The 21,355-nt window shown below is 39.5% G+C and overlaps 1 protein-coding gene across 1 annotated transcript; it reads right to left on the bottom strand.

Moving 5' to 3' along the window:
• Positions 1-278: 278 nt before the first annotated feature.
• Positions 279-19,847, bottom strand: LOC122547226 (BCL2/adenovirus E1B 19 kDa protein-interacting protein 3-like). The gene is made up of 2 exons (XM_043685865.1): positions 19,697-19,847; positions 279-499 (listed from the first exon to the last, which is right to left on the bottom strand). The coding sequence occupies exons 1-2, from the start codon at positions 19,830-19,832 to the stop codon at positions 294-296; spliced, it is 342 nt and encodes a 113-aa protein (XP_043541800.1). The 5' UTR covers positions 19,833-19,847; the 3' UTR covers positions 279-293.
• Positions 19,848-21,355: the final 1,508 nt, after the last annotated feature.

Below are 21,355 nucleotides of genomic sequence, written 5' to 3'. Positions count from 1 at the left end.
TACAAGGCTGTACCATTCCATGGAATACCCCATGAAGATACATTAGATATAAGACCTATGATGGCTCAAGCTCTCAATGTACATTTCTTGCCACATTGCACAGAGAAGATATTTTAAGTTACAGATGATTATTTTGTGAAAAGGCTAATTAGAAGCAGAGCATCCCATCTTTCCCGTTTTGGATATTGTGCACTTCAGCACCAATCCTGGTTCTGCACAGCTTACAGAATATCCAATCTGCAAACATAACTATTTAACAATATAAGCTAAATGTATTCATGACTTTAAGTTTGTCACAAAATTACGTATTGCATATACCTGTCACAGTGAGAACTTCCTCGGGAGCTGGTTCGGCCTGATTCATGTTGAGCATCTAGAAGTATTTTTTCCATTTCCCCATTGAGGATTGAAGTGGGTGCTGGAACCTGTTCCTGTGCTCCATTTTGTGTACTGCTTTCATTGCTGCCATTGTTATTGTAGTGCAACTCTACCCAAGATCCTGAGTGGATTAAAAGTAGATTATTGTCAAATCCCTGTTTAAATAGTCTGGGATTAAGTGACATCCCACAGTATTCTGGTATATGAACTCAATTGTTGGCAAGTTTCATTTTTACTCTTTACAAAGTCAACAATGTGCAGATGTCTTGTTATATCTAGGGTTGATGACACAGATAAGATGCAGGATTTAACAGGATTCCATTAACAGTTCCACATTGGGCAGAGGGAAGGGGAGATCTCAAAAAAAAAAAAAAATAAACAATTAGTGGTTACAAAAAACAAGATACACAACTGATTCCTCCAGTTCATCTTATGTTTCCTTCTTCGCTTCAGTCTTGTCTGTCATTATTGTATAACATTACATAATTTCACACAGGATATGCAGCTTTTTACCCATGTTTATGAATCTAAGTTAGCATGACACTTTGGACCTATAAATACATTTCTACAGTATTCTAAAGGCATCTTCTTGTAGCCTGAAGGTTTATTCATGATGTCGCCATGTTTAGATAATAAGCTGGTGACTCGCTCTGACCTCCAGTTCACTTTTACTTAAACAGTGGTTACAAACAGGCTCAGATAAGATGATGCAGCAAATCATTATTCATTTGTACTTTTGCATTACAGTTTATTCCTTGGTTACAAATTTGCTTAAAGAGAATAAGTTGAATTTATTAAACTATATTGAAATAAAACTGTCTTAATTGATATATATAAAAAACTGAACTCTCCTTTGTTTAAAAAAGACTTGCACTATATTCATTATGCAAACCATCAGTGCAGAAAAGAATAGTTTTAGAAACTCTTCAAATTGAATTACTATCTAAAGATTAACTTTTATTCATAAAGTGTCCTGCTTTTTTTTTTTAAATCAGAGAGCAGAGAAATAGCTGATCAACTTAAGTCAGAAAAAAAAGGGCCTGAATTTTATGGGTCCCTTCAGGGTGCAAGGGCAGACAGGGGTATACAATTGAGCACCATGACAACATTACTAAGTCTGTCACCAGACTGTACCAACAGCTATTATTTCTACAACTGGGGAGGTGCCAGGCAATTCTTTGAAAATATTGCTGTGCTTGGAAAGGCCAACATTGACTGCTCAAGCTGGCAGTAAAAGCTGGGAAGACTGTTTGAAGAGGAAAAGGAGTGCGCTGCTCACCCTCTGAAGGTTTCCCTATGCACCTCTGCCCTGTCCACCTAGAGCCCACAACTGGCTTCAGCCATACCCCAGACTCACCTTGTTCTGTCTCATCCTTTTCAGGGGAGCTACTGTAGTTCCAGCAATGGTCACCATATCTGGTTGTCCTGCTCTCATAACAGCACTGCCAGCCAATCTCAGAGGTGGGGCTTCCTCTCAGAATGAAAGTTCCACATCAAGCCAGAAAACTTGTTGATCATAAAATGCCTGCAAACAGGCTTGCCTTGGCATAAAATTCAGCTCTGTAATTCTGTAAACAATGGAAACAATCTGGAAAGAGTGAGAATTTTCTACTGTTTAGAGAGCCAGCATAGGTTTGTAAAGGTTAGGTCGTGCCTGATGCAAGTTTTTAAAGAGGCCTCTTAAATATTAATAGATGTTCTTTATTTGGATAAACAGAAGGTAGTTGATGAAGTTCCTCATAAGACAGTTACCTAGTGTTGATGTTTGTGAAACTGAAGTCAAATTATTACTTTGTTAGGAAATTGTCTGAGCTGTAGGAGGCAGAGTATGAGTATTGAACAGGCACCTCAATTCAAAAGATATAATTAATATATGCGCTCCACAATATTCTGGATTGGGATCTCAACTGTGAGAGATATTTTTTGATTACTTAAATGATGAGAGAGAAAGCCACATATTTAAAGTTTGGCAATAACAATAAACTTGCAATGCCACTTACAGTAGTGTAGATGGAAGCTTAAAATCAAGATGACATACTGAAAGGCTAAATACATGAACAAATAGTTTCTTGAAAGTGGAGTCGCAGAAAGAAAGGATAATGAAGGTGGTGCTTGGCATGCATGCCTTTATTGGTCAGTGCATTGACTACAGCAGTTGGGAGGTCTTGTTGCTGCTGTACAGGACACAGGTAAGGCCACTGTTGGAATACTGCATGCAATTCTGGTCTCCCGGATATAGGAAGGATTGTGAAACTTGAAAGGGTTAAGCAAAGATTTACAAAAGTGTTGCCATGGTTGGAGGGTTTGAGCTATGAGGAGAGGATGAATAGGCCAGGGTTATTTTTTCTGCAGCACTGGAGGCTGAGGGATGACCTTATGGAAGCTTATAAATTCATGGAGGACATGAATATGATGAATAGACAAAGGTCTTTTCCCTGGGGTGAGTGAGTCCAAAACTAGATGGCATATGTTTAAGATGAGAGGGGGAAGATTTAAAAGGGACCTAAGGGACAACTTTTTCATGCAGAGGGTGGTGCATTATGGAATGAGTTGCCAGAGAAAGTGGTGGAGGCTGGTACTATTACAATATTTAAAAGGCATCTCGATGGGTAGATGAAAAGGAAGGGTTTAGAGGGATATGGGCCAAATGCTGGCAAATGGGATTAGATTTATTGAGGACATCTGGCCAGCATAGGCGAGTTGGACCGAAGGGTCTGTTTCCGTGCTGTACATATCTATGACTAATGACTCTGACTCTAATTGCAGTTCCAGACTGGGATATTGCCAAAAGTTTGCAATGCCATGCTGCCATTCTGTAAGTGATAGTCCAAAGCCAACAAAAGATTTTATATTTCACTTAAAACTCTCTAATTCTCTTCCAATAGCAATTTGGGATCAATGCCATTTACCTTACCCAACTCTAAGTACCACATAAGCACAAAGCAGAAACTATATTTGCTCTCAACAGCTAACAGTTTTACTCAGCTTAATGGGAATAATTTATGCAATAAACCATAATTCCAGACTTCTATAACAAAAGTGTGCTGAAAAAGCATCCACTCTTCCTGGTTAATTTCACAGCAACCTTAAAAGCAAATCTTACCATTTTTTCTTTTGATGCACCAGAGGAAGTATCTTATCCAGATACATATCAGTTTGATAAGGCAACTGCTCTGCCTAAGACCACAGGAAATTACAGACAATTGGACTGGGCTGTGCACACATCATGAAAACCAGATTTCCTTCTACTGACTCCGCCTATACTTTCTGATGGCTCGGGAAAGCAACCAACATAATCAAAAGCCCTCCCATGGCAGTTACATGCTCTTCCACCCTTGTTCATCAAGCAGAAGATACAAAAGTTTCAAAACACTGTACCAGATTCAAGAACAGCTTTTGCCCCTGCTGCGATCAGACTTATGATCAGACCTCTCATATTTTTGAGGTGATCTTTCCCTGCACCTTCTCTGTAGATGGAACACTATATTCTGCGCTCTGGTCTATTACCTTGGTGTACTTATGCAAGTTATATTTGTCTGGATAGCATGCAAAACAATACTTTTCACTGCATCTCAGAACATGTGATAACAATAAATCAAATCAGGAGACATATAACCCAAATGCCTCCAATCCACCTTAGAGTTTCTTTCCAGCTGTCCTCAAACCTTGAAATTCTTTCATGAAACTATTGTTATAAATTAATGCAATATTATTCAAACAATTTTGATATATTTATATGAAATTGGTTTTCAAAAGTGGATCCCTATCTAAAGTACAGAGAGGAGGTAGTACAATCTCGGTATTACAATGATCTCAATTGACCTCTGGATAAACATAACACACTCAAACCCCGTCATGACCTCTGTATTATAATTTACCTATAATTCAGATAATTTACAACAATACAGTGGTTCAAAATTGACTGAATAAAATGCTACTTTTCTGTGCAAACATAAAAGCTTCACATAGTAAACCAAATACCTGACAACTTTCCACTGGAATCCAATATACTATCAAGGACCCAGTTAAATAATCAGTTACGTTTTTCTCTGCCTACATGTCTAAATGTATCAAATAACAAAGATTTTGCATTTTAATAAGCATTACCTAATGAATTGTTCAAACACATCCTCAGGTCCACATTTTTAAACATTTGATTTGATGGTAATGAGAATTGTACCAAGATTTTCTATATCTTTGCTGCCAGAATAATAAACAGGCATTCAAACTATGAATGACCAAATCTGGAAATGAAGAAACAACACAATCAGATGAATACATCTTAAAGTATGGGAGAATTACGTTTCCACAAAACTTTGACAGTCTCAAATCATCCTCTCCTGCTCTGGCACACAGATTAACTTCTGATCTTAAAGAATAGTATTTTTCAGTTTCACTGAGTATTGCATACGAGCAAGGCTATTTGCTGCACATGTTCACCACTAATCAAGGGGGTACAGAACCCCAACTGTAGGTTAAAGTAAAGAAGATAAGTTAGTAGAGGTTAAAGAATGAGATCAGTTAGAGAACAGGTGTGCAACATTGACATCTACCATTTGCAACAGTTTAAGATGATTCATGCAAGTAGATTTATGCTTACTGAAGAAACAAGTTAAACAAAGTTGTTTTCTAAAGTCAGAGCAATCTACTATCTGCAAACAAGGATGACAGTACTGTTGATACTAAGCCAAGGTAACACTGCACTGTAATTTAATGCCATTGTGTCTTGCAGACAGTTAAGAAACTTGACTGGAATCAGGTGTAGTTTTTTTATTTTTGATAGCGTCTAAAAACTTTTCAGTTCTATACCAGTTCACTGAACTCAGCACAAACAAGCACCATAATGTTGTAAAATGTCAGTAGATCAGGCAGCTATGGACAGAAATACAGTTAATATTTCAGGTCATCAGAACTATGATCCGCACTAATTAGATAATTTGTGCTAAGTGTATCTATCTAGAGCTTGAATTTGGGCATGTTTACTATTATTATGTACTCTGATAGAACAAGACATTAAAAAAAAGAGAAAACCCAACAATCCAATGCTGTTGAGCAATGTTGCTGGAGAATTAATATGCATTGATGCAAGATACCATTGCCAACTTGTTTCATTGCTCACGTGTAACTTTGAACCTTGAGAGTTAAACATCCAGATCGCGATGTGAGGGCATTAACTGGACAGATAATTAAGTTTGATTGTTGAAATGTTTCACAGTTGGATACTGGGTTGTGAACCAGATGCATTTCTGGAAGTTTGTTCACATCATATTTCTCAGCTGTTTGCAAGGGATAATGTAATTAATTTATACAATTTGGGTTACCTGTCGTTAAACACCCTTGTGTGCAGAAAAATACTCAATAACAGTTAATGTCCTTAGGACGGGGCAAGAGATTTGGAAAAGAAAATTATATTATTTTGTGCTCTAAGGTCCTACAATCATAAACAGAACTAAATAGCTATCTTATTATAAATAACATAGCAGTGCACCTCCAAACAGGTTCTTGGGTTACTGTTTCTTTTTAAAAAGCTACTTAGCATCTTTCAGATGGCATACTGTCCAAAGACAGAACTTACTTTGATATGGATTGTCTATTTGTGTGTTAGGGATTCCCGCTTTTGCAGCCAGTACAGCTCCTGCTTTTGGTACCTTTTGGATCTTATTTGCTTTGATGTTACTTGGGAACTGTGCAATCAGGGATGGGAGGGTCAATGCTGTCCTTGCCCTGCTCAACTAAAATTGGTCAAATGCCTTTAAAGAAACCATTCCAGGGGACTTGGTCAATTATTCATCACTAGAGCATTCCACTTCTCCTCACTCTGTTGCTATTCCCATATTTATTATATCTGTAAAATCTCACAGGGCCATTATATCCATCCAAATGAAATTACCCACTCGATTTGAACTGCTGAAATCAATCTTATCCCATCAACTTTCCATTAGATTGATCAATTATTCTTTTTCCTCTCGATTCACCAAAAAAACTATGGAAAAGAACATGAGCCAAACTCAGTAAAACTTCTCACACACTGATGCTGTGAGCCAAGGCTTAACAACGGAGCAATGGGGGTGTGGAGGCAAACTTATCTGGAAAGAACGAATTTGACTAGTATCTAAGCTAGCACTTTCTTTAGTTTGTGAAAGGGAAACTTTAACATCCTCCAGAATGTAACAAAACATCTTTCACTGCATTTCAAAGGATTGTTCATGTGTTCATGACCATCTAGCACAAAGTGTGTTAGTGTAAATTTCTGAAAATGTCCACATCAGAATGTGAACATGCAAACAGCCAATCAAACATGCTGCGTATTTATGCAAAATAGCAGAGACTAATAACTCTTAATAAGTACATCTCTGGTACTTTTGAACTTGATAGCATCATATTCAATTTGAGTAAAACATTTCAAAGTTGTGGAAAGCCTGAAGGTTGTTTTCAGTAATGGAATTACCTTCAATATAACAAGTATGCCACCTAGTGCTGTACAGAGATAATTCTTGGAAAATTGACAATTTATAAAAAAGATGAACTATAACACTTGCACTGGGCTAAGTTTTACTCATGTTGCAGAACAATTCAAATAGAACTACAGGAAGATTCAATTGATTCTACCACTTCGAAACATTTTCCATCAGAAACAGAATATATGTAAAACATCCAACAATGCAAGATGAAAGGGTAAAAGATAAATTTGCCATCATTCTATGTGGCTGCTCTCTCATTAGAGAGATGACAGAAGGTGGTTGGAATGGAGGGTCCTTCATGTAACCTTAGCCAGTGTGGAAACTGAATCTATGCTGTTAATGTCACTTGCATTGCAAACCAGCTCTCCAGCCACACCCAACCACGTATGGGTAGGCATACTATTAAGTGTTTTAAATGACAGGAGTCATATTAAGTGCATACTAGCATTCAGGGGTGGCAAAAAGGATTTTAAAACTTTCAAATAAAAAGCTGGAAAGCTTAACCAAATGATCTTTGGGGAATTTATTATATAAAACATCACGTAGAGGAATTAAGGTAGGAGTGTATTTCCTGCATAAACGTACTCTGACTCTATTTCCCTCTCACCTGAAATATTTTAATTATGGTGCAACATCCCCTCAACTTTTTTTTTGTACAAGTTATTTGTTAAGTTGAAGTTGTTGGTTCGTTTGCTGAGCTGGTTGATTTTCATGCAAAGATTTCATCTCCCTTCTAGGTGACATCTTCAGTGCTGTGTAGCCTCTGGATGAAGTGCTGTCATTGTGAGGGAGACAAAACATTTGCAAGAAAATCAACCAGCTCAGTGAACTGATCAACAACTTCAACCCAAGCTCCAGACCTTCACTAAAACTTTATTTGTTAAATGCGTGGTCTCTTTAATTTGACTTTGGTTGGCTGGTGTAAAAACACAAGTGTAGCAACCTGGATACTGCCTGTATGGTTACTGCACTGTTTACAGAAAACAATGCTGCCCAAGCTATAATTAAATTCAATGGCCAACATGCTGCCCATGTACATCCAGCAGCTTTCAGATAAATGTTTTTGGTTGGGGGTTGGCAGGGGAAGAGACAAAGACAGAGAGAGAGTACACAACAACATGCTATGCAAAAGACATTGCAACCTTTTTTTGGGGGGAGTCCACACTAAGAATTCCTGCTCTTTAAGATCCCATGATGGAGGTGTTTTTCTAACACATAAAACCTCATTATAGTGATCGTTCAACACATCTTTGAGTTTAACTCAGGTTAACATTTCCCTTTGGATTCCTGAAACTCATCTGTGGAAGAAACAGCATTCCGTATTCGCGGAATCGTTTTCCATGGTTTCAGTTACCTGCAGTTTCCCGTGGCCGGAACATATTATAGGGAACGTTCCAGAACCAGGGACCAAGATGCTGCTGGGATGGTATGTTTCCCATTTAAACAAATGGGTTTGTTCCTATCCGAGGTTTCAGACTTCCGCGATAGGTCCTGGAACATATCCCCCACGGATACAGGGAGACTACTGTACAAAACATCAACTCTGGGGATTAAATCAATCTCAGAAAGATGCAAAACATTCAGAGCTAGGAGAAAGTGAGGACAGGAGAAGGGGTTTCATCAAAATATTTTTTGCCAAGTTATCTTTATACACCTTCAGAGATTGTTCTTTCAGGACGATCACAATTGTTGCTGCCTTAGAATAAGTGCCAAAATAACCAGCAACAGCATAGCAGCATATTGACCACAGACATGAGCTTCTCTGAAGAAGCTTGATAAACCTAATAACTATAGGTTGAATTTCCTCCCCAAAAGGATTGTATGAATTGAGAAATTTTCCATCTTGCCATACTTATCTTGGAAGAAAGTGCCCCATTAGAAAGAATTTCTGCTCCAAGGTTGTAGGTTTGAGATGAATTTGGACTGGTCACCTCTGGATGCAAATTGAAACCAGCCATTACCAATACTGATTGTTGAGACAGGCTTTTTAAAAGATGCATGTTGGTTATCTGAGAACTCGTCCAGGATTTTTCTTGAATTTTAGACAGTCTAACATTCACATTACATCACTCCCATCCATTCCCAACTCATGCCACCCCACATCACCTTACAGTCTCTATGGTTTAGCAAAAATAGTGTCTATATGACCTCTGCACTGGGCTTCACATGGCCCCCTTCTGTGTTTGGACTTCCCTTACGTATGAATCATACCCCACCACATTTCCTCTCACTGCAAAAATTGATATATCAGAATGAGGGCAGAACACCTGAATCTAGATCCACAAAGTTTTCACCACTGAAAATTTACGCCAATGTGCTATCAATGATTAGTCAATATCATCAGCATCTCAATTCTTTTGTCACCATATCTTTGCAGAGTTTTCATACATGTCCAGGATCTCTCAGTCAGCCACTCAAATACATAAATGTGACTGATATCTTGTTTGTAAGGACTCAAAATAATGCCAAATTTGCCAATTATGTCAAAGGCCATAGGTCTGTGGCTCTGGCTGGCTTCCCAAAGGTGAAAGGCACCACTGACTGCACATTCATAGCAACCAAACAACTAGGAATATTTGTCAACTGTAAAGGCTTCCTCTCTGACAATAATGTAGCTGCATACAACCACAAAAAGATCTTTTTGGAGGTGTGCAGAAACTTCAGCGTCAGATACAACGATACTTTCGCCTGCAACTCATACTTACTTTGTCCCTGGAGCGGAGATTAAAGTCATACAGACTCACATCACTGTCGATGCTAATAATTGGTCAGGAAAGCCAGAAGTCATGATAATGAAATGTGGAGATAAAAACCCACTTACCTGCATATAGCACTTACTTCCAATTTTCCCATATATTATTAAAACACCCTACATACTGGGCAAATTGGCTAAGGTTACCATGAAGAAATCTCCTCAGCCTCTTAACTGAGGCATGGTAATCATCAGTTAAATCACTAGTCGTCTCTCTCTAATGGGAGATCACCCCAATGGTCTGGTAAGACTAAGATGACTTTATATTTAATACCAGTAAGAAGCTACTTCAAACACCATTCTTCACTAACCAAAAACAAAAGAAAAACTTAGCAACAAAATACTGCACTCAGAATTTCTGACATAAATTTATGGAAGAGCACACTTCACCAGCTGACACATAGCCCCTCCTGTTTTTCTTTTAAAAGTACATTATGTTTCCTGGTATGCATACACCCTGTCAAATCCATGTGATAGTCACGTTAGAGTGAGAGTTTAGTGTTTACTTAAATCAAACCACCCAATCTCAGAATAGCCAGCTGATGCAACTATTACTTTGATGATATTTATAAATGAAGTGTTGAAATAAAGAGAAGTGATGCCACACTTGTTCCTCTTCAGAATTCCACTGCAAGCCTAATACACTTCGCTGGAAAGGACAGCTAGCGACTGTTTTATGCATCTAAACAACCGAAGGTCAAAATATGCCACAATGCTTTCAGTCACAGGCTTCTTCAGAATAGCTGATTACGTATAACTTACCAGCCATTCTCCTCTGATTAGCAATGACATTTTATGCATCCAGTATAATTTCATATCACAACTATTTTCTCGACCATAAAATTTATTTGATATCAGGTGAACATATTCTATCAAAATTAAATGACGACATTTAATGGTTATGATAACACTGAAAAATCTCACCAAATATGTAAACTTTTGTGACCAATCATTTATTCTTACCACTCTACTCAATTCTCTCTGACTGTTTGCTTATTAAGTTGATTATATGCAGAATCTTCAAATTCTGATGAAAGTTTAATGTTGAAATGTGATATGTAAGCATGGCAGCTCAGTGGTTAGCGCTGCTGCCTCACAGCACCTGGGTTCGATTGTTTCAGTGTGAGTTTGCGCATTGTCCCAATGTCTATGTGGGTTTCCTCCAGGGGTTCTGGTTTCCTCCCACAATGCAAAAATTAGGTGGAATGGCAGTGTTAAATTGCCCATAGAGTCCAGGGATGTGCAGATAGGTGGATTAACCATGACAAAAATCAGGGTTATAAGGTCGGTTTTGGTGGGATGTTCTTCAGAAGGTCAGTGTGGACTCGATGGACTGAATGGCCTCTGCCTACATTGGAGGGATTCTATGGTTCTATTCTATGCAACCTCTCAAAAGATGCTGCAAGACCCCTGATGAGAGTTTTCAGCATGCTTTTGGTTTCATTTCAGATTTCCAGCAACAATAGTATTTAGACTTTGCTACTCTTCTCCCATTTACAAGGCACAAGTCAAGAATGTGACGGAAAACTCTCCATCTGCTTCGATGATTGTGCTGTTAACAATACTTAAGGACCTCAAATTATCCAGAATAAAGCAGCTCATTTGATTAGTATCCCACTCATCACCTTAACCATTCACACCCTCCACCACCAACACACAGTGACAGCAATGTGTACAACATGCAAGGTGCACCAGCAACTTGCCAAGCCTGCTTCAAGTATCTTCCTATTTATTTTCTATGCCAGATAATCCACAATGCCTAGAATCTAGAGAAAAGCAAGTCTGTTCTGTATATTTGAAGACTAATCTCTTTCCACAGACAAAAACTGTCATGTGCTTGTATGCCTTACTATAGTGAAATTTAGATTCAATTCAAATGTATTAGTGCTTACACAGCCATTTTAGTGGTAATATTAATTAAAACATATTGTTGACAAAACAAATGTTTGCATGCAGGTCAAGAAAAGAGAGCAGCATAATAAACTATTTAAACTTTAACTGCATGATATAAAACATGGAAGAAAATGTGGGAAAAGCTATTGAAACACCTATAATGGGCAGAAGTACATGAAAGTTTTGCCTAACACCACCTCCAGCACGTGCTTTTAAATGTCAACACCGGGTTGAAATGAAAAAAAGCACAAAATAATTACCTTTCTATTTTGTTTGACATACTTTCTAATACCTTCAAGTCAAAGTCTGAAATTTGAAAAATGGATACTAACTATCTGTCGAAGTTCATTGCAAATTATTGTTTATCCAGTTTTTGTTGTATAGATTTTTGTATGATTCAAATCAATGTCTTTATTTTAATCCACCTGAAACAGAAATTTATACCTAGGAATGAATGATGTCTGAAAAATTGATGGGCAAGAACCGAAAACACATTGTGTGTGTGTATAGGTTCGAGGCTTAATGGGCAAAGAGCCCATTAAGGGAAAATGCTATGTCCCTATGTCCTACAGAAACATGTTTAGAGAGATTTAGAGGAAAGGTTAAGATGTGTGAAGTGTGCATCTGTGAACACTTATAGTGTTTATAAATGAACTTTAATACCTGTATGAGATGAACAAAGTCCATCTAAAGAGAATGGCAGAATATAATGGTTTAGAACAATTAATGAAGCAAAGCCACAGAACTGGTGGGTGGGCAAGTAGACATACCAGTGAATCTATGAAGTAAATAATATTGAAGCTGATTAAAAAATAAACAAACAAAAAACAAATGAAATCAGGCACGCGGGATGATATTAACAATATAGTACTGTGAGCAGAAATGACCAAAAACACTATCAGAGAACTAAATAACTGAGGCAAGGAATAAAATAAATGCTATTATGATCAAAAATTAAATAAGACTAAGGTCAAGAACAAAATAGATAATAACAGAACAACAGAATTAAAAATAATCTTGGAACTGGGAAACAGCAAATGTTTTTGGAGACATCAAATGAAGTAAATTGTGGTAGGCAAACCTGAACAACTCAAATCACAGCAGTGCCTGTAGGTACTTACAGAGTTAGGCAGATAGACTTTACAAATTATGAAATGTAACCAATAAATCATACCACTTTCTATTGATCTGCAAGCAATATTTCACTGATTCTTATGTGTGAAAGAATGGAAAAAGTGTAATCAATATGTTAATAAGACAGGAATTTCATAAGATCAGGGTAATTTAGCTTGGAGATGAGGGTGTTTGTTAGAAATAGAACAAGGTGATTTTCAAGGTTTATTTGTTAACCATTTGAGCTATAAAAAGTGTCTTTATTTGTACTTGTATAACTATTAAACAAACATTTGTTTTAATGCTTAAATAAAAGCACAAGACAATAACTTACTGCATATTTGGATGCAATTCAGTTGAAATAAATATTTTTAAACTTAACGTGGTAGAGACGGCAACATTCACTAACCTCTCTGGAAGTAGGCACACAAATTGCAGTAAGACCATTTACAGCATTGCAGACAGTGTAACAAATCAGTGCAGTTTATAGTTTTAAATTATTGTTGCATGAAGCTATTGCTAGTCATTGGTTACACCATCACCAGGGATCTAACTTTCAAGTGACTAGCACCACCTAAAGTCTGGAAAAAATGGTGGGAGTTTTAGAAAAAGTGAATATAGGCTGCAATACTTTGAACAGCTGGACAAAAGACAGAACACATCAAAATTCTTGGACAATGTATTAGAGGTCTTAGAGTAAGGTGGAGTACATAGATCATAGCACCCTCGATGTTGTGCCGGCCTTTTATGCTACTCTAAGATCAGACTAACCTACATACCTTTCATTGTCTTCTTTGTGTCTATCCAAGAGTCACTTAAATGTCCCTAATGTATCTGACTCTACTACGACTGCCAGCAGTTCATTCCACGCACCCAGCACTCTGTATAAAGAACCTACCCCTGACGTCTCCCCTAAACCTTCCTCCAACTACCTTAAAATTATTTCCACCATGGGAAAAAGGCTACCACTATCTATACCTCTCAACATCTTGTACACCTCTATCAAGTCACCGGTCATCCTTCTTCGCTCCAATAAGAAAAGCCTTAGATCTCTCAACCTTCCTTCGTGAGTCATGCCCTCCAGTCCAGGCAGCATCCTGGTAAATCTCCTCTGCATGCTCTCTAAAGCTTCCACATCTTTCCTATAATGAGGTGACCATAACTGAATACAATATTCCAAGTGTGGTCTAAACAGGACTCTCTATACAACTGCAGCATAAACTCACGGCTCTCAAAATCAATCCCTGCTAATGAAAGCCAACACGCCATACACTTTCTTAACAACTCTATCAACTTGGGTGGCAACTTTGAGGGATCTATGAAAATGGTTTCCAAGATCCCTCTGTTCCTCCTCACTACCAAGAATCCTGCATTTAACCCTGTATTCTGCATTGAAAAGCAACCTTCCAAAGTGAATGACTTCATACTTTTCCAGGTTGAACTTTATCTGCCACTTATCAGCCCAGCTCTGCATCCTGACAATGTCCCGTTGCAAACTACAACAACCCTCCACACTATCCACAACTCCACCAACCATCGTGTCATTGACAAACTTACTAATCCACCGTTCCACTTCCTCATCCAAGTCATTTATAAAAATCACAAAGAGCAGAGGTCCCAAAATCGATCACTGCAGAACATCACTGGTCGCCGAGCTCCAGGCTGAATACTTTCCATCTATTACCACCCTCGGTCTTCTCTGGGCCAGCCAATTCTGTATTCAGACAGCCAGATTTCCTTATATTCCGACAGCCAGATTTCTTTATATTCCGAGCCGTCTTACTTTCAAAATGAGCTTACCATGGGGAACCTTATCAAACGCCTTGGTAACATCCATGTACACCACATCCACTACTCTACTTTCATCAACGTGTTTTGTTATATCCTCAAATAATTCGATATGATTTGTGAGGAATGACCTGCCCCTCACAAAGCTATGCTGACTATTTCTAATCAAACTAAGATTTTCAAAGTAATCATAAATCCTGTCTCTCAGGATCCTCTCCAACACTTTGCTCACCACAAGACTGACTGGTCTGTAATTCCTAAGGTTATCCCTATTCCTTTTCTTGAACAGGGAATAAGATTTACCACTCTCAAATCATCTGGCACTACTCCAGTAGACTATGAGGACGCAAAGATCATCGCCAAAGGTGCAGAAATCTTTTCCCTTGCTTACTGTAAGGGTTTATCCCGTCTGGTCCGGGGACTTATCTATACTTATGTTTTATTAAAATTTTCATCACATACCCCTTCCTAACATCAAGCTGTTCTAGCATATCAGTCAGTTTCACGCTGTCCTCAGAAACTTAAAGGTCCCTCTCAGTAGTAAATACTGAAGCAAAGTATTCATTAAGGATCTCCCCTACCTCCTCCAACTCCACATGCAAGTTTCTTTCAATATTCCTGATCACCCCTACCCTCACTCTGACCATCCTCTTGTTCCTCTCATAAGTGTGGAATGCCTTAGAGGGTTTCCTTAATCCAACCCGCTAAAACTTTTTCATACCCCCTTCTAGCTCTCCTAGGTCCATTGTTCAGTTCATTCCTAGCTACCTTGTAACTCTCTAAAGCCCTGTCTAGTCTTTGTTCCCTCAACCTTAAGTAAGCTTCCTTCTTCCTCTTGACTAGATGTTCCACATCCCTTGTTACCCAAGGTTCTTTCAAACTACCATCTCTTCCTTGCCTCAGTGATCTAGTTTAAACCCTCTCAAAGCACTCTAGCAAACTTCCCACATAGGATATTAGTGCCCCTCCTTGTACAGGTCCCACCTCTCAAGCACTATCAGCTTTCTAAACAACCTCCTAATTTCTGTCATGCATTTCCCTGAGAACATCTGTTCCCAATTTAGGCACCCCAGTTCCAACCTAATAGCATTGTAATTTCCCCTCCCCCCAATTAAATACTTTCCCTTAAATAGTCCGCCTACCTACATATTGTGTCACGAACCCTTCCTGGACACACCTAACAAAACTGCTCCATCTAAACTATTTGAACTAAGCAGATTCTAATCAATATTAGGGAAGTTAAAGTCACCCATGACAACAACCTGGTTACTTCTGCAGCTTTTCAAAACCTCTTGTTTCATAAGCTCAGAATGTAACTCTTTCCCCGCCTGCGCTCAGCTGAATCTCTTGTTTCACAAAACTCCGAACCCAACCCCTCTCTGCCTGCGCACACACCCCCCCCACACACACACACACATATATGAGCAGCAATGTTGTGCCTAAACATGGGTGCTCTGCAGTCGAATTTAGTCCCCTTTCATTTACAGGGCCAGTAATAAGATTTTGTCACCAACTTTCATTGAAGAAAACCCTTCTGGTACATCTAAGTTTAGCATTTCAAACCTAGATAGCGGCAAAGTAAAGCCAGACCCAGTTTAACAGCTGGTGCCTAAAGCAATAACATAAACACTAATTTTATCACCTATATCTCTGGAGCTGATCTGGATTAAGGAACTCTCAGGGCATAGGTTAGGACACATTTGTGCAATTATTAAATGTTTAAAATATAAAAAGTAGCTCCTGCAAAAGAGGCTGTAATGTACTTCCTGGATGTTTCTCATCCAGACCTTTCAGACTGCTCTACAGGGTAATCATTACCTTTTATGTACACAAGTCCCTCACTGAAAATAAAGCAACTGCCACACTGCTTTGCACAAGTGCACACCTTTTTATAGCCTACCATATTTTCTACATTACAGGTTGAAATATTTTCATTTAACATGCTCAAACATGTTGATCTCAGTGATTAATAGTCTATACAAGTTACGTATAATGTGTTCTTCCCTGCACTGGAAGGAATTGACCCTTTCGCACAGTTACTACAAAGACTATTTTTGTTCCTTATGGTGACCCAGCATATTACATTGAATACGTCACTTGAACAGTTGTTTACTTTTCAGGTGCACATTTTAAAAAAAATCATAACATCAAGAAGTTTCCATGGAAACTGAGCTACCAAAGAACAGATGTTCTAAACTAATCAAACGAGACAATCAATCAATCAGCAAAGAGCCAATGATAATTTAGTTTTATCTCTGTAAAAATAATTGGTGCCAACTTTCTAAATTTTCAGTTCTGGTTACAAAACTTCATATTGTGAGTAACACATACTGGTGTGACCATGCTTCTCTCATTTCTTTTGTTTCTGAGGAAGTTGTGGGAAGTCCCAAGTCATGCTTCTGGGGATGAGGAGTAAGGTGCTTGCCTCACTTTTACTTGATTTATTGCCAATACTCACAGTAAATTGCCTTTTCTGATAATGACCAATTTACGATTTAAACTGCAGTACAGATGTATCTTCTGTCATGTGAACTTGTCACCATCCTCCATCCCAAATGTCAACTTTTTCCAAGTAAGATCATGTACCTATTCAGCCTAGACAGGAAATCTTTTTGGCACTGAAAGTTGCCAAGACATCTTCAGAGTGATGTGAAATGAGAATTATTTACTCCTCTCTTTGTAGGCAGTGCAATGTTAAAACCAAGGAACACAACCCCCATTTTATTAAGGTTTTAGAGGGAAGAACCACGCTTGTATATACGAGGGCTCATCTGTACATTCCCCTCTAACTGTCGCACAAACAAGTGGATCCAAACTGAAATGCGTCTCCAATCATCAATAGTACTGACTGCTATACATGTGCACCAAAACAGAGCATATCCCTTAGAAAAAGTGATTTTACATTTAGTTGGCCAAGTATATCAAACAAAACAAATTTTAATCAACCAGAATTATACAAAACAAATATACTCATGTGTTGTTGATCTGGCTTGTGTTTAGCAGACCAAGGTTAAAAAAAATCCTCCAATTGTTAATCTTGTCTAAGGCTTTAAATAAGATGATAAAGAGGGATAGTTAGAAGGAAAAACTACAAAATGAAAAACAAAAAAATGGCAGAAATGCAAGAAGAATTTGCTTTTGGAATTTAGTTGTATTATGTAAAATTAATAGACGCTTGTAAGTTATATCACCATAGTCTTACCAAACCTGCTCTTTCATTAGAGAGAAATGACTGGTGGTGCTTTAACCCAAAGATTACCACACCTCAGGCAAAGGAAGAGGTTGAAAACAACAGTCCTTCATGATGAGTTCAGTCAGTATAGGAAATAACTCCACAATGTTCAAACTACCTGTCTAGCCAACTCAGTGGCATTTGTATACAAACATAACAGTTTCATCTTATGCCAAGGATCACACACTATAGTTATGTGATCAGCTCCAAATCAATTTGCAAAGTTTTATATTGATACACCCATGAAACAGCTGGCAACTTTCTTGTGACACATTGGTTCCAGAGTGCTTAAAAGACAAGCTGTATGCAAACCTTTCCATGACATCTACTCAAAATAAGCTGTGTTTGTACAGCAGAGGCAATATTATGAAACTGAGCTGTTGGTGTTGAGTCTCATAAAATGCACCTGCATCTGTGCATTAAAATTAATGATTGAAAATTTTGGGGACAAGGACAACATCTCCAAAAGAAGGTGTTCTTGACATGTTAGCCGCTACACTGGCAGGGTAATTTTCTAAATGTATTCCTTGGTTAATTAATTCCAGTAGTACGATAGTTAGCATGAATCAGCTTTTTAAGCATTACAAAAGCAACAATATCAAACAATATCACACAAATAATGTCATTCTTCCCAGTTTGTTTATATTGCCATCTATAAAATTTGCATGTCTGCTTCAAATCCACGTTGATATACAAATCTCACAGTACTCGCATAAGCATATATTTTGGATATCCGAAAAGAACCTTAGTGCAAGCAAGAAGCAAAGTCTGAGCAAGACTGATACATCCACAGTTAGAATAACCATCTGGCTTGTGGCCAGAGGCAAGATCAAGAGGTAGCAGTCACAGACACAAACAGTAAAGATAAAAGGTGATATTTATAGTCATGTTTAGGTAATCATGGGAAGCTGGTGACTAATTCTTACTGTACAAGAAGCTGAGGCAAGATTGGAGAAGGGATGCAGGTAAGGCCTGAGGAAATTGCTAAGTGGACTGAAACCCTGAAAGGGTACACTGTTTGGTGTTGTGTTGTTCATTCAGGCTGGCATGCTGTACAAAATAATTTCACTGGTGGTACATCTGGGATGTGCCACTGATTCATCTGCCCATATACATTCTGCTGGAAAGCACCTAAGGATGCATTCTGAAGAATCAGTGGGGTGCTGGGGAATAAAGATAAGACTGGGTGTACATCAATCCATGTGAGATCTGAGAGTGGTATACATGCTGGCACAAGCGATCAGTCAAAGGTGAGCAAGCTTTTGGAGCCTTTTGTAGCAAGATTCTGATCTCAGTCTGGCACAAGTCAGAGACTGGGGACCCTATCTCCAAAGGAAGATCACCTGGGATCAGGAGCTCATATCCTTGGTAAGTTGAATGTAGCAGTGATGTGCCCCAATGAATAGGGCAGGGAGAGGATAGAAAATCTAGACCATTGTACCTGGAGTGGAAAACAAATGAATGCTTTGGTCTTTGCTATTCTTGTTTTCTTCTACAATTAGGCTACCATTTTAAATGTCACATCAACTGACCATAGGGTTATCCTAATTAAGGGGAAAATATATAATAGCTCTGTAAGGAATAAACAGGCAGCACATAACATTGCGTGCTTCATCAGTGAGCAACTAACTAAAATTTATTTATGAGAGGAGAGTTCCGCAGTAAAGCTTCAGACAGGATATGCTCCATGAAGGGACTCCATGACAGGCTGTAAATACAGTCAGTAGCTGGTATGTTTACAACCCGCTTTGTCCATGTGAATGAGGGGGAAAGGCATCCGCGGATGTGCCGTGAGGATTTGGTTTATATCCTGCGGCACTACCTTCATCACTGAAGCTGCTTTAGTTACAGAAGGAGTTCACGGAGACTCAGCCCAGGGACTAACCAGGCAGGCCGCGGGCAATAATCCCTGACCATCACCCCCGCTGTCGAATGGAGAGACTGACCCAGAGTCCGGGGCTGCGCTCGGGGCTCACGGCCTCTCTCCCCGGGGCTGGGGGTCAGGGTTCGGGGCCTCTTCCCCACCCCCCGGGTCTATCTGCACCAAGCCGCTCGGTGCGGGACCCCGGGATCACTTACCCTGCAGGATCTCCTCCTCGTTACTGTGCCGTTCGCTCATGGTTCTGGAAAGTTCCGTCCAGCTCCAGCTCCGGCTCCGGCTTCGATGTAAACAAACTGATCCCCGATCCGATGGCCAGCGGCGGCCAATCAGCATCGAGCGGAAGGAGCTGCCTGAAGTCGCGCAACGCACTTCCGGGGAACAGAGGGAGATGTTGTATATGGATATGGGGACAGGGGTAGAATGGATACAGAGGGAAGGATCTAAGGGTACAGAGAGGAATGTAATGGAGATAGAGGGGGGTCATAGGGGTACAGACTTGGATGTGAATACTGTGGGATATAATGGATATGGAGGTGTTTATAGATACAGAAAGGGATATATTGGATATAGAAGGGGATATGGATACGGAGGAATATGATGGATATAGAGGAGGATATGGAAACAAAGGAATATAATGGATAAGAAAGGGAATTTGGATACAGAGGAGAAAGTGAGGTCTGCAGATCCTGAAGAAGGGCTTATGCCCGAAACGTCGATTCTCCTGTTCCCTGGATGCTGCCTGACCTGCTTTTCCAGGATGCGCTTTTCCAGCAACACATTTCCAATCTGGATACAGAGGCAGTTATGGATACAGCGGGATATAATGGTTACAGCAGTGGGGGTGGATATTGGCACAGAGGAATATAAAGAATACAGAGAGCGTATAGGGGTACAGAGAGGAATATAATGGATACAGAGGGAGATATATTGAGACACAGGGATATAGGGGTCTGGATGGTATTTAGAGGTACAGAGGGGGATATAATGGAGATTAAGGGGGATATAGGGATTCATAAGGGGATATAGATACACTGGGGGGGATATGGATACATGGAAGGATATGATGGATAAAGAGGGAACATAGAGAGCACAGAGGGGAAATATAGAGGCACTGAGGGGTACAATGAGGAAATAGGCTACAGAGACCGTGTAATGGGGCACAGAGGGAGGAGCCATTTGGTGGGGCAGAGGGAGAGGCCACAAAGGTCATAGCTGCTTTAGAGGGCCCAGAGGGGACTATATGAAAGAGGAGAGCTGTGGGGGAACAGAGTGTAAAGGGCTATAATGAGTGCAGACAGACAAAGTGGTAGTGCTTTAGGGAACACAAAGGGAAAGGGTTATAGTGAGGTGGCAGAGAAGGAGGTGTCTACACAGGAAGGGGTAAATGGAGTCATGGACTACAGGGAGAGGGGCTCAGATTGGAGTGGCCACAGGGAGAGAAACTTAAAGACCAGGGGCTTTAGGAAGGAGGCTACAGAGGAGGGACTTAAGGGAGACACAGAGACTGATCTTCAGGGATGGTAAGGTCTGAGGGGGGGGAGACCCCCACAGAGGCAGAGCTGTATGAGGAGAGGGTCGTTTAAGTGATTCCATCTGGATGAATGCGGATTAGCGCCGGCCCAACTGATGAAAACTGCACTGTTCTGAAAGGCCATCCTCCATAATCCTCAACTGTCTTGCCTTAACCCAGTGTGTGATATAAAATCATGATCCACTGCAAATGAAAACAAAATAAAAATAAGAACTTCCTCAAGGAAACGAAATAAACTGAACCGGAGGAGGTAAAATAATCTCTGTGAATGTTGAAACAAAGTCAAGGCAAAGCTGTCCTCTACTCCATGCGTGCAAGGCACAAG

Source organism: Chiloscyllium plagiosum, unplaced genomic scaffold (assembly GCF_004010195.1).
Source record: "Chiloscyllium plagiosum isolate BGI_BamShark_2017 unplaced genomic scaffold, ASM401019v2 scaf_3002, whole genome shotgun sequence".
In the NCBI taxonomy this organism is placed as follows: domain Eukaryota; kingdom Metazoa; phylum Chordata; class Chondrichthyes; order Orectolobiformes; family Hemiscylliidae; genus Chiloscyllium; species Chiloscyllium plagiosum.
The sequence above is the reverse complement of the archived record's forward strand: the minus strand, read 5'-3'. Positions and strand labels throughout refer to the sequence as shown.